Source organism: Sminthopsis crassicaudata, chromosome 3 (assembly GCF_048593235.1).
Source record: "Sminthopsis crassicaudata isolate SCR6 chromosome 3, ASM4859323v1, whole genome shotgun sequence".
Taxonomy (NCBI): domain Eukaryota; kingdom Metazoa; phylum Chordata; class Mammalia; order Dasyuromorphia; family Dasyuridae; genus Sminthopsis; species Sminthopsis crassicaudata.
This window is the reverse complement of record NC_133619.1, coordinates 553,533,986-553,548,839: the sequence shown is the minus strand read 5'-3', so window position 1 is coordinate 553,548,839 and position 14,854 is coordinate 553,533,986. Positions and strand designations below refer to the sequence as shown.

Below are 14,854 nucleotides of genomic sequence, written 5' to 3'. Positions count from 1 at the left end.
CATTATCCTATAAAGTGTATGTTGATAACCAAGCCAAAAAAAAAAAAAAAAAAAAAAAGTTAATTCAGTAGCATATCAGCTGTTGGCTTAAATAAATAAGTGCTCAGTGGCCTGTGGAAATGTAAATAAACACTGAAATAAAAATCATCAGCTTTCTTAGATGACAGAATGCAATATTAATTGAAGAGAATAGAACCCTTTTTGCTTTGAATGTGCTCTGAATCCCTGTATGCATCTGTGAGAAGTTGACCCTGAAAAATCTGAATGGAATTCTTAAAACATCCTTAATTTACCCATGGGCAATAGTTATAAAATACTGAAATCAATAAACATTCAAATGCCAACTTTTATTAAATATTACCATAGTAAATTCTTAACAGAACTCTATCCTAGGTCCATGCTAGATGCTTGGACAGAAGATAGGGGGTACAAGGATGACAGTATCAACTCTCAAGGAACTTATAACCCAGAGTGACATAAGACAGGAGTCACTTAAACCATAACATAGATTGTTATGTGAAGTACATAGGAAAAGGACAAATAAATTTAAAAGGAAGTCCTAAGAAAAAAAGAGAACACTTCTGGATAGGATCAGAGATCAAAGAAAATGTCATAGTATAAGGGGTATTACAACTGATCTTTAAGACTGATTTTGCAAATGGTACAAATCAGTAAGAAGGGTATTTACAGCATAGGAGTCTCCATGTAAACTGCTGGGATACAGGAAAATATGAGATGACTTTTGATAGAAGTTGCAGTTCAACAGTATTAAAGGTCATACCCATCTAGACATGTTCCAAAGGAGTGTCTTCATTTCTTACAGTTAAAAATATTTAAAATAAGACTTCAGGGTTACCTAAAATATATTTATTTTCATTTTTTAAGTCACTTATAAAACTATAATTATATTTTAACCAGGATTCACATCTTACCTCTGATATCCATTTAGCTTAGCTTAAGCTCCTAATGTCTCTTCCTTTCCCCCATCAATTCTTTAAAACTATAAATTACAACCAAATTGCCAATCTGCATCCGTTTTATAATACCAACAGTTCCTACAATGGTGAAATCACAGGTCAGATTATAAAAGAGTATTATAAATAATAGCAATAAAAGCCCCTTCTAATTGGGATATTTAAATATATTGGTTAAAGTTTGGGGAAATGCTTGCTTTTTTAAAAAATGATGCTTTAATGTTATTTTAAATATGTGACTATGAACTAAAATGATGATTTGATTTTTGTGTCTACTTGAAACCACAGAAAAACTTAATTGTTTCAATTTCATTATTTTCTCTTTAATTCCAATATGAAACGGCATTTGGTAATAAAACTGATGTTGTAGATGATTTTATTTTTAAGGTATTATTTTGTATTTTTTGTTATTTTACAAGTGTGGTGGCCAGTATTATTATTATTATTATTATTATTATGTCAAAATCAGATGATTCATGATACACAACATTTTCATACTTGAGAAATGTGAACACATTACATTTTAATTTAAAAGACAAGAACTGATCACAAAAAACACATTGGCATTTTCATTTGGCCCCCATTAGACCATTAATTAACTGGTTTGCATGCGGACCCAGTTGGGGGCCCACCACCATGTCCTTTATGTTCTTTGTGTCTCCATGTTATTCTCAGGCTTTATTTCCTGTTGGCATTGTTTCCAAACTGCATGAAACTTATTTTCTTTTTGCATGACAGTCACCCATAATGTTCAAGTTGAATGTCTGATGATCACAAATCATTAATTCTGACATGGTATTTTTTTGTTGTTGTTGTTGTTTTCAGTTACTGAAGTTTAAATATGCTTGAATTGTAAAAGTGTCATGAAACTGGAGTGATGCAAGAGTATTATTCAATTTTGTTCTAAGTATTTTCCCCCTTAAACTGAAAATCTCTATAATTCTACCCCACATTGTCTCTGGATGAGAATCTGCCTCTAAATTGCAAAATCTATACTAAACAAAACTTGTTTTGGAGCAAGGATGAACTCTGAGATGATGTTCTCTGTTGTCCCAAATGAAAACTTGCCATTTACTCTATTATTAGTTTTTTCTTAAAGAACTAAAATATTCTTATAAATGGCCCCAAATTTTAGAATGTCTTGAAATACATTATTATTCCTAGTGATCATCCATCCAGTCTAATTTTATAATCATATTTGCACCTAACCTCCCCTGACTTGAGTATATTTTCTTAATAGAAAAGAATATTGGATTATAACTACATGTTATTACCAAACTTAATATTGAAAGTATGAAAGTAGAATGCCACCAGGAACAATGTATGCCTTTTACACAATTTGAACAAGTCTCTAAATCTTACATTGCACAATAAGGTATATAGGAGTTGTGACTAAAGAATTGTGACTAATTCTCACATTAAAAACAAGTTCAAGGGCAGCTATGTGGTACAGTGAATAGAGCACCAGCCCTGAAGTCAGGAGATCTGAATTCAAATTTGACCTCAGACATTTAACACTTCCTAGTTATGTGACTCTGGGAAAATTACTTAACCCCAATTGTCTCAGCAAAAAAAGTCCAGAACCTATACATTTCCATGTCTGTTGTCTTTTTCAAACTCATCCCTTGAAAGCTTATATATTTATTTCAGTGAGATTTGTTGAATTCATTTTCAAAATACTTGGAATGTCTTTCAGAGATGACCTATAATGCTTATGTTTATCCTTTATGTTTGCCCTTTTAGGGCAAATTTGATTGTTTTTAATACTTCAGAATTATAGAAAATTTATTTTTAAAAACAGGGAAAACAACTTAAGATCATGTATTTAGAGCCAGAATGGACCTTGGACTTTAAGGTCCAAATCCTTCATTCTACAAATGAAAAAATTTGACCTGAAAACATTTAAGTGACTTGGTCACAGTCATAGAAGTGACAAAGCTTAAGTTTGAACTGAGGTTATCTGATTCTAAATCCACTTCCACTTTCACCACACCAGATCTATTCCTTTCATTTTATAGATGACAACGTTAAGCAAATTAGCCATGGTTACAATAGGCAATAATTACGGATTAAAACCCAAGTCGTCTGACTTCCAAACTATCCATCTTTTTGTTATATCCGTATACTTCGCCTTATAATTCATTTAAAATCTCATATTGTACAAAATCACCAAACTGGGAAAGATTTTTTTTTGGTTAAGAAGAAAACAGTTGAGGGAGGATCTTAAAATCATTATAACTTGATTCTACAGAAAAATTACAAGATTCTAATAGGAACTTTGAAGATACATGATAAATGAGCAAGAGAAGTGTTCTGACAGATGATTGAACTCACAAGAAGTTCTAAGACCATCCTGGGCAATGAAAGTATCAGTGAAATAAATGTATAAGTTGTCAAGGTGACTACTTTAAAAGAAGAGAATACTCAATTGGTTATAAAAATTCTGATGTTTATCAGTGTCCTTATATCCCTTATATGATCATTTATACCTATGAAGACCATAATTCTAATGATTAGAATTCTCTTCAACTGTCCACATTGTGAATTCTTGATTTGGTAATTAATGTTGATGCCTTGGAGCAACTGCTTCTCCCTTCAGTCACACATATGTCCCTCTAGGCCAGAATTTCTTCATTTATAAAATAAAAGGTTGAAATACATCATCTCTAACTCCCCATTCAGTTCTACAAATCTCAAATTTACATTCTTATGAAGTTTCAAATATTTTTAAAATATTCTAAGTTTTTTTTTCCTGTTGAAAGGCTTAATTTCTCATCCTGAAACATGCTTTAATTTTTTAAAATCCTTCTAATTCTTTAGAGAAACTTTTTCTATTTCTTAAAGTGTTCACCAGGAGAGACCTTATCCTTGATGTCATCAATGATCTTTTGTTTTTAAAGGGGTTGCTCTTCAAATTTCCCAGGTCTTTCTGTTAAAGAATGATTCTTTGGTGATACCCCACCATTATTTTTGAAAAGCCCAATTTGTATCACTGCAGTTGTCTCTACTTTTACAAACTAGTTGTTTTGTCAGCATGAGCGTGACAACAATTAGACGTCCCTGTTTTTGCCCCATGCCTTTTCTCCTTCACAGTCATTCAATGACAAGCGTAAAAAGAGCTTCATCTTTTCACGAAAATTCCCATTCTACAAGAGCAAGGAGCAGAGTGAGCAGGAAACCAGTGATCCAGAACGTAAGTAGACTCTTGGAGACAATGTCACACACAGCACATGCACAGCCGACCTTAACAGGAAGCACAACACCAATGGCACAACTTCCCCCACATGTCTAGGCAAACAAACAGGACAGGTGAGGCAGGCAGGTGAGGTATTACTACTGTGACCAGTGATTGACTGCTTTCTGGATCTAGCTCATACTCTATTTCTTTGGAATGTCATTTATTCCTCAAAAAAAAAAAAAATTGGGGTAGAGACTCATTGAAATTATGTTCTGGACTCTTGGCCACATAATACCTTTGTTTGTGCTTACATTTTATCCATTTAAATTTTCAAAAAAAAAAGGGGGGGGTTAATCTGATCCAAATTGGGACAGAAACCCTGATGTATATTTCTGCATTCCTATTTTGGAAGGCTAGTCAAAGGTTTGCTCATTATCTCTGTTGGTAACCAACATCTAATATTGTTTAACTCCTTTTTTTGTTTTGTTTTGTTTTATATCAGGAATTAAATTTAAGTCTGCTCAGAAGTTTGCATTTAATCATAACTAGTAAATCTCTGAATTTGTTGTGAAAAATCTAAGTAGAATTTGATTGTTTGTGCACTTGGCATATTTTGTGTAGTGTTGACTGGGCTCCATTTGCTTTTGCTGGAATTTCATTTGTTTACATCATTTTACTTTTGGAGCTCTGATTTTTCTTGGGAAAAAAACCAGAGTGAGTCTCCAACTGCAGAATTTGGGGTGAAAGTTGTTTCCAAAAAAAATGAGAGAGAGAGAGAGAGAGAAAGCAAGGATCCAGATTGCTTAGTCAACATGGTCTGTCATGGTAGTATCCATTTCAATTCCACTGACTTCTTCCTTCCTCTTCTACGGCTGTTCTTCCTCTCTCATTGCTCTCTCTGGGGACTTCCATGCAGGACATCCCCGGATTAGGTGACGACGGTTATGGAACAAAGACTCTGAGTAAGTTCCCAGGAATGGTCACTGTAACTTTCCTTTTCCTTCTTTTCCTTCTTTATCTTTATCTTTTTTTTTTTTTTAAATTTCTCCCCTTCTCCTTTACTTTCAGTTTGACTTTTGTTTCTTTTCTGAGGTCCTTCTACTCCTAGCATGCACATGAATTTCATTTGTAACCCAGCTGTGAATGCTCCCCATTCTACTACCCCACCCCAATAGTTTTCAGTTGTTTTGTTCTGCATGTCAACATTAAACCACATAGTGTGCTAGGCACTCTAACTTTTGTCTTGGGGAACACCTTCCATTTTCAATCATGTGGTGCTCCCAACATGGTCCCTGATGCACATTCTTGCATCACTTTCTCTGCTGCCTAGTAGCCTTTCAAAGAGGAAGAACCCACATTGACTGGAAGAGCAACCAAAGGGTTCTAGAACATTAGAGTAGAAATGTAGTTTGTGTTTTTGCTTTGGTATTTTCACAAGGGATTATTTAATTGAATTCCCCATTCCCGCAGTTGGTTAGTGCTGTGCTATTTGCAGAAGTCACTGTTTCTTAGGTAAGGGGGACATAAATTTGCAGAAAGTAAATACTGAGCCATGTGATCTTTCATGAACATGCTTTTGTGATCTAACCATAATTGATTTCTTTTTCTGACTTACAGTGATCCGGCTTGAAGAGTTTGTATAAAACAGTTTGGGAAACATTTATTTGTCTTTCAGTAATTTATTAACTGCATTAAATAATAATCAGATGGTCAGGTTCTTCATTTTGTGGTCTAGAGTGACAAAGCTAACCAATTAGAATTCATCTAGTCAGTAGAATTAATGTCATAAGAATGCATTAGATAGTTTCTCATTCTTCCAAATTAATAACCACACTTACCCACCATAGTACACTGCCTGATGTTTTGTTTTGTTTTTTCTTCCTTCAATGCTGATTCTATCATATAGGCAACAAATAACAGAATCCAGAAATTTTGTGACTTCTTTGCAACTGCATCACATACTCAATGTGTTTTCTTTAATAATACAGTGCAAAATTCTCAGAAGCTGTTCACTTCTTATGTTCAAAACAAAAAGATATTGGACTGAGCTCTGTTTTCCAGAGTCACTTAAGCCAACTCTTATGATGAAACTCATCATTCATTCTCCAAAATTGCTCATCATGACACAGCTTCTCAGAAATAGAAGAGAATCAAGTGCTGAGTAGTTGCTTATCTCTTTAAAGATGAAAACTTTATCTTCTGGGGTTCTTTATCAATGGGGTATTTTAATATTGGTTTGTGGAATAGACAAAGAACATGAAGCCCATTGGGCACACATCAATAAAATCTTGGTATGCATCAATCATAAAAATAAAAAAATCCATCAAAATTTCTTAAAATTTGAAATATATAATATAATCACCACTAGCTTAACAACTAAAATGAGAAAGGTATGTGGATTGACATATTATACAAAATATAATTCAATCAAGCTGAAAGGATTTTTATTTACATATGTATTATAGACAAAAATGAGATCCAGATGGATATCTAAATTCAAGTGACTGAAATTCTCCACCGCCACCCCCTTGCCATAGTTAGTTTTTTTTTTTTTATAGACCCAGTGATATGAGAGCAAACATGGAATTTTATTCATGTTGTATCTTAGTTTTCTTTAATTGAGGTGTATAGGTTATTGTTATAGAAAATTCCTTTTTCTAATTGACTGTATAGGTTATTGTTATTTTACCAACCAGGTGTTGATTATCGCATAGCAAATCACTGGAAGGTTTTTCAGGAAAAAAAGAATTATATATAACTTATAAACTTATATTTAGGTAAGAGTGGAAAAAATAAAAGTTTGGCTTCAGTCCATGTGAAGAGAAATTGCTAAGAGATTCTGACAGAGAGCTGGAGCTCTTTAAAACATGAAAGCAATGTCCAATTATCCAGAATTCTTTGGAGCATTAGTATGTCTAATGATAAGGATGAGACACAGTTGCTAGGCCATCCATTTAAGACTGTGATTCAGTGGATAATAAGTTAGGGTGAAGCATTATAACTGAAGCTTCACTTATTCCTAAGTTCCTTTTATTGGACCAGATCCAAAAAATAATATCAAAGTACCCTAGACATATTTTTTCCAGAAGACATGAGATTCAATGCAGAGAATTTTTATCCAAAAAATTCAGTGTTATTGGACTATTCCACATCTATTTGAACTGAGTTTTTAAACCTGGATTGAATATATCACATCCAATATCCTAAATTATAATGTATGGTTATATTTAAAATGAGTTAAAATTTCATTACAGATAAATAACAAATAATTTCTTGATATCTAACTTAGCAACTAGGTTTGTCACTTAATTTTTCTAAAAAAGGTTTTGTTGGCTTATTCAATTCCAAAAGGCTACATAAAAAGGCGTAAGATTCTCTCTGCCCAGCTACAGGGTACCTCTGGGTTATACCAGATATAATTTTATGGTTTGTCTTCTTAAAAATATTAAATAAGATGATCTTAAAATATATGTGTTCTTAGGATAGCCTTTAAATTTTTATGACATTTAAGTACTAAACAGTTGCTAACTAATTTTTTTTTAATTTACAAGGCCTTGGGGCAAAAGTGAGGATGATACTCTATGGATCCAATTTCTGCTTTCATAAACAAGATACTGCTTAATCTGATTTTTAACAAAATTAAGAATCTCTGCCTTTAAATAACAATCCAAATGACTGACTTAGATTTTTAGTCTTTACATAGATATTTGCTAACCTCTATGTAGAGAAGAATTAACTATGTCTTATCTGCAGGCTGTCATGAATTTTAATCTTTTTTGTCAACTGTTTTCCTACCTAAATTAAATACCCATGATATTTTTCATATAGTAATTAAGGCTGAAGTCCAAATTCTGACTGATACCATTAGAATGATAATGTCAACAATAATGAGAGGGATCTGGCTAATTTTCAGTTTCAAAGAAAATAGAAATCAAACATTTACAACACTCTTATTAAGATTAGTAAACTAAGATCACTTAAGACCAGGTGTTATGAGTATTTTAAAATGTGTGCTTGATACCTTCTTGAAACTGAATTATTGTATGGCTTTTAAAAAAAAATTTCCAAAACTCATTAGACTTATCAGGATTTTTTTTAACCTTTACCTACTATATAGACATGCTTTAAAATTTGCTCTCTTTCCTCATAAAGACAATTTTCTTGTGACATTATATTTGGGAGTTGAGATTCTTAATGAATTTGATATTACAAGGGAGCCTTTGGCAGGTACATGCTGTTATTATGAATTCTTGCAGTAATGACATTATTAATTAGATACTCCTTTCAGCTACTTAAATTCTATTATAAAATTAAAAGGCATATATATATATATGCATTTATACTACAATTATATAAACACACACATATATGTATATACGTACATATATATACATATATATATGTGGCACCTCTGACTCACAATTTGTAAGATATATATTTTGATATATATCTCTGCATTAATGGAGTTACATGTATACAAATTGGTCAGTTTGTATTCTTTTTCCCAATTCCCCCATACCCAACAGTATGGTGTGGCTTGCCTAATGTTAGGGGTACAGTTATAATCAGGGAGAAAAAATGTCCAAATAAATTGTCTTTGTGTGACCCAAAGATTTTGCCCTCACTTTAACCTGCCAGAGACAATGCATAATATTCAATAAATTATAATATTATTTTACAAATAAAAAATAAAATGGCATCCCACATGGGCATTAAGCCAGTTATGTTACAGTTAGCCATTACTGATCTGTTGTAATTATTTATCGATGTAAAAATCTCCAAAAGTCAGATAAGCAAAGACTATGTTATCTCTAATAGAATTATTTTTGATAAGGGGACAAGTTCAACAGCCATAACTTAATAATCCAAATCATAAGTATTAGTATAATAATCAGAAAAGAATGATGAGAGAATGGAAAAATAGGAGCTTAATTTATGGAATAAAATCTATATGACCCCAGAGATGTATTCTCTAACATGCTTTCATGTATTGGCATTAATCCATCCCTTCCCTAGGGAGCCATCACTCAAACAACTAGACTCTTAGAACAAAACAAATAAATGTGTAACTCACTAATGAAGTCTTTACAAGTGACTCAATTGCTCACCCAACACCTTTACTCTCATGAATCAAAGAAGAAAATTATTTCAACCATTTTCTTCCAGGGAATTATTTATCAAAAAGCATCGGGGAAGGGGGGAAACATAAATTCTAACTAATAAAGGACCCTATGCATTAACTAGGAATTCCTACACAAAGACTAACAACTAGTCGGAAGGACAGAAGATCCTACATGTAAATTGTCCTTTCATGCTAAAAAGAAACATTTTCCTAATAAAAATCATCATTCTTGGACACACCAGCCTTTGTCAAGATAACCTGAGAAATCAATAATGTGTGAACAGGACCAGAATATTTTTGCTTTTTTAATGTAACCCAGTAATTTTTATGTAACTAAAGAATTGGCTCTTGGAGGAAAAGGATGGAACATGCCTAAAAAAATCCATGGGTGGGTGACTGGGTGGATGGATCTCCCATAATATAAAGATTAAGTTTTCATCTTCACTTTCTCATGTAGCTGAGGTTTTTATAGAATGAGCTCATTCTCTCCGGCTCCAAGATCACTTCTGCTCACCTTTCTGTTGACTATGCATGACCGTGTCCTCTTTCAGCTTCAGCTGCTCCACAATGCTTGGTATCTCTTTAATTTGCCTTACTGTTCTTGCAGAACATGTTTCTTCTAATGCCAGCGATAGTGAAAGTAGCTACAGTAAGTTCTCGCTTTTGTTTGCAGCTCTTGTCTTTGGCAATGCTTTCTGTATGATCTTTTAAGTTTGGTGATGGTGTTTTGTTTGTTTTTTGAATGCCTGAAGCTTATCTGACTTCCCTGGGGCAAATGGCTTGAAATGACAGCACTATCTGATGTGTAATCTGGAGAAAAAATGTCATGATAGCCTCTTAAAGACTGGCCTGTGAGGTAGGGCTCTGACAGAGGAGCTTGATCATAGCCAGAGCCTGCTGAGGCTGATCATCACAAAGAATGTTACTTGACACAAAAGGTGGAGCATTCTATCCCCAAGACTTGGAGCTAATTTAATGAGTGTTTCATGTCAAGTCAGTTTTTTGAATGAAGCATAAACTTCCATCATCACTCTTCCACTCTTAAAAATTTCATGGGGAGATTTAAATATTAAAAATTGTGGGGGGAGGACTTTGGGAGGAAGTATAAAGATTAGAGATGCTGGACTAGGGCAGAAAACCTGGGCCAAATCCATCCACCGTACTAAATCTGTCACTAAATTTCCATGTGCCTCACACAATTCACTAGGAGTTATTTATATATCATGAATGAGTTATGATTTAGATGATAAATTCCTATAATGGAAGCTCCATGCATAGATGAATTTATAAATTCTTCAGGTATTCATATTTTGGGGGAAATGATGAAAAAAGTCCAGTATTAGTAAGTTAAAAGTGAAATAATCTTATTGGAAAATGAACATCAACAGAGGAAAAAGCAGATGACTTTCCAAAAATTCTCTTCAGTTATTTATTTGCTCAACTCAAGCCATTTGCTTATCATGTGAAGCCAGCAACCCAACTCTGAGCTTTGGGTTTTAACCATGGTTCCATACCACCTACTTACTGGTCTTTGCTACAGTATCCAGCACAGGTAAATACTCTGATCAGAAAACCTGATTGATTTTGTCAGATTAATTTGCATTTCACAATGAAATGGGTTCCTTGGAGAGCAATTGCCAGGAACACTAGAAAATTACTGGAAATATAAAGTGGGGCATCAATTATAACTTCTTTTCTTTAACTCATTATTCAGATTAAGGTTAGGATGGATTCTTATTCTCACCAACGTGAGGCTTTGGGAAATGGAGCCCTACAGGAGTTGGAGTCCCTTTACTGTTCAGAATGTATCACAGAGAAAGGCTGGTTCATGCTGCCAATATAGCTATTTGAGTTAATGAAGGGAAAAAAAAAATGTGATTATGGTTTGCTCTCAGCTAACAAAAGAAATTGATTTTCTTTATTTTTTTTTAATTTTCAATCTATGATGTTACCATCATATGGGCATAACTAGAGAAAAGAAAATGCTATTCAGGGCGATTCCAAGATCAATCATTATCTCTTTTACCTCCTTTTAAAATTTTGCTCAATTAGCATATTAAAACAATATCCTTCTACATGTAAACTTAACTAATTAATAAACATCCATCCTTAACATCAGCTTTAAGAATAGTCCTTCAATAATAATTAAGTTTCATAAGCATTGAGAAGACTGACTTTTCATACACTTAAAGGAAGACTTAATGGAGTTTAACAGAGAATCATAGATTCTTAGGACTTTAGTAATTTTAGAACCTCCTAAGCCAGAATCACTTTACAATATCCCTGACAGGTGATCATCCAATGATGCTAATTTCCTACATCATAAGGGAGTCCCTTCTATTTGGGAACAGCTCCCATGGATAGAACCTTCCTTATATCAAGCCAGACTCTACACCAATAAGTTCCACTTACCATATCCTTTTCTGCTATCTGAAACACCATCTGTCAAGCCTAACTACACTTTTCTATAGCATAATCCACCAAATATTTGAAAGCTTTGAGCATTCCTCTATACTATATCTGTGTATTATACTATGCTGTGTACTATATTACATCCTCCATTGTGAGGAAGATAAAATCCTATTATAGCATATATGCCTTGATCAAAGTTTTACGGGAAATATCACAGTCACTTATGGGCACCTTTTTCTAGAAGGGACATTGATGACCTGGAATGTGTCCAAAAGAAGACAACTAGAATTTTAGAGGATTTGAACTCATGTTATAAGAATGACTTAAAAGAATTAGATATGTTTATCATTAAATATTTATTTAAACTATTGTCTTGGAGGAAAGGCCCTATAAGGCAAAATATTCACCAGCACATAGTAAAGAAAGAGAGGAAGTTGTGTGTTTTTTTTTCTGAAAAAGAAAATCCTCCTAGCAATTAGGATTTTCCAGAAGTAGAATACAATTTTCTCAAGTTTTGATCATGATGGTGCCTTAAAACTGATCATTTTCTCATTTGAGCCTCACCACAACCATAGGAGGTCAGCACTGTTATTTTCCACATTTTATATTCAGGGAAAAAACAAAGGTTAAGTGATTTTCCTGGGGTCACACAACTAGCAAGTGTCTGAGGCTTGATTTGAAGCAAGAACTTGGTGGTTCCAGGGCCAGCTCTCTATCCATTGTCCTAACTGTCCTACTTACTAGCTACTAGCAAAGATCCTAGTCAAACCATGTAAACTCTCTGGAACTTGTCTATAAAATCAGTTGTTAGTTAGACTCAGTAGCCATTAAGCAGTCCCATCCCTAAATACATGCCCATATGACAAAAAATATGCCCTTCATCCCTTCCTCTCTGTAGAATATAGGAAATACTTAAAAGTAAATCATCAGTGAAGAGAAAAGAGAGTCAGAAATTGAATTTCTTGGCATTAGTTGGACAAATAGGGGAAAAAAAGTATATTATATTCCTATACAGTCCTGAAGTCCTCTGGGAAAAGCTTTAGGGTACCAGTTCCATATCATTTACAATTTTCAAGTAAAAGAAAATCAATAAGGACCTTGTGGCCTCACAGAAAACAAACCATAACTAGACTTTTTTTCCACCTTTCTGAGAATGTTAGAAAACCAGGGACTGATTAGAAATTTTGATTAGTCATAAAGATTGGTATCTTCTAGGCAACTAAACTATAGATCTACCTTTTGAATATTAATCAACTACCTTTTTCTAGTGTCTACTGGTATTTGCTCTCATTTTTACTACCTTATATACCAAGCAAAGGGCTGTTTTAAAAATTTACAAAGAGCACCAGTATTAACATTTAGGAAACCACATCTCATGCTTCAAACCATTCCACGATACCTTTGGGGAGAAGATATCAAGAACTGACAGTGGTTAGAATCAGAAGTCCAGATCTTTCTGAGCCTATCATTCTTATGTGTGGAATGAGTATTTTCTCCTCTTAAATCTTATTTGAAACTAACTGAATTTGCAACTTAATCAGAATGCATATTGCCTTATTATGCAAAATATCACCTTGCAAAAATTTCCAAATTATCACTCAATCATATAATTGTGTCTCTGAAAAGCATCCATAATATGTGGACCTGCATTCTTGGGTGCTATGCAATACTCCTTGAGAGTTCCACTTGTCTCATAAAGGAAATTAAAGATGCTGTCAGAATCTCTAAGACACATTTTTAGAGCCACCTTATCCAGAGCTCAGTTATGTTCTTTGAGATTCAGTTAAGGGAAAATTCTATAATGAAACTCCAAAGGCTGACTACCTCATTAATTGAGTGTATTTATCAACCAAAAAATAAAGCCCAAATGGAGTAATTTAAAGAGAGAAATTCACCTGAGAAAAATTAATGAGTTTTGTTTTTTAAACAAACTTGGGTCTCATCTCCCAATTATCTGAAGCATGCCCCTGTGTTCAGAGCAGGGGTGAAGTAAAGGAATAGGCTGCCAGGAATCAAAGAAAGCAGATGGTAAAAATGGATATTTTTGATTCTAAGCAGGCAGAGGAGGGAGAGAATATAGAAATATCAAGGACTTGGACAATCCCCTAAACTTGAGGATGAAATTACAGTCTGCCATCTTGTATTTTCAACTTCTTGCTGTTTAATTAGATATTTCCCATTCTCCATTTTGAAACATCAAAAGTTTATTTTATCCTCATCTTATTCTAGCTATAAGATAATGCTTTTAAAATATTGTCCCTTTCCTCCTACTTTAGCTTTCGAATACCTATGCAAAGAAACAATTCTGCTTTTTTTTTTTCCCTGCTGGGCCAGCTTACTGTAGCCTGATTCTACATAAGTCTCTTTCTGTATTACTTCTGACTTACTCAAATTGTTAGACAAGAACTCCTAGTGTCTCCCAGTAATGATCTGACAACTGTGAGAAAATGTGCACATGGCCCCAAAGTATTCTTCTGTTCTTAGTTTTGTGGCTCTTAAAGCACACCCATGAAAGAGCAGGGAATTTAACTTCTGTTTTTCCCCCTTTGCTACCCACACCTCTTCTATAAACAAAAAAGGTGTCGATGGCAATTGTCACAGTATAGACAAAATAGCTCATATTGGGAAAAGGGGACAATATTTATGAATTACAGATCTATATGTATTTTTTTAAAGTTTTGCAGCATCATGGAACAGGGATAACTTTGTAAGGCTTCACAGATATAGAAAATAGTCTCATTTTTAAAGTGGAATTATAACCCAGAATTCTACAATTTTCTATTCTCTGTTAAAGTCCTCCCTCGATACTTTATTGGAGCATTGAAAAGACCTGAAAGCTTGAAGACTGTGCCAGCAGAACACAAATTCAGTCTGACAGGGACTAGCAATCTGGAAAGATTTTCAGTAGGAGACCAATGGTAGCTTCTATGTCTGTTTTCTGAGAAAGAACCTACCTAATTGTAGAGGTGCTCGTCACCAGCTTAGCCACAAAGTGATGGATTTTTCCCCAGAATGTGCCCTTGACATTGGCAGAGGCTCAGCCTTCTCCTTCCCCACTCTTTCCCTTACTCCTTTTTACCTTATTTTATCTTTGCTTACAGTCTAAGAGGTAGTCTTGACTCTTCTTTGCCTTCCTCCCTTGACTGTTCACACTGCCTCCCTCTTGTG

At 34.0% G+C, this 14,854-nt stretch overlaps 1 protein-coding gene across 35 annotated transcripts in view; it reads left to right on the top strand.

The window, feature by feature from the left end:
• DLG2 (discs large MAGUK scaffold protein 2) overlaps positions 1-14,854 on the top strand; it is a 2,604,243-nt gene that overhangs the window by 2,565,930 nt on the left and 23,459 nt on the right. For 26 of the 35 annotated variants that reach the window (XM_074304589.1, XM_074304588.1, XM_074304586.1 and 23 more), the window contains 2 exons: positions 4,068-4,167; positions 9,882-9,923. In XM_074304589.1, coding sequence (XP_074160690.1) covers positions 4,068-4,167; positions 9,882-9,923 — 142 coding nt within the window. Of the gene's footprint in view, positions 1-4,067; positions 4,168-5,068; positions 5,115-9,881; positions 9,924-14,854 lie in introns of all 35 variants that reach the window. The other 9 variants (XM_074304594.1, XM_074304609.1, XM_074304611.1 and 6 more) reach the window with 3 other exon arrangements.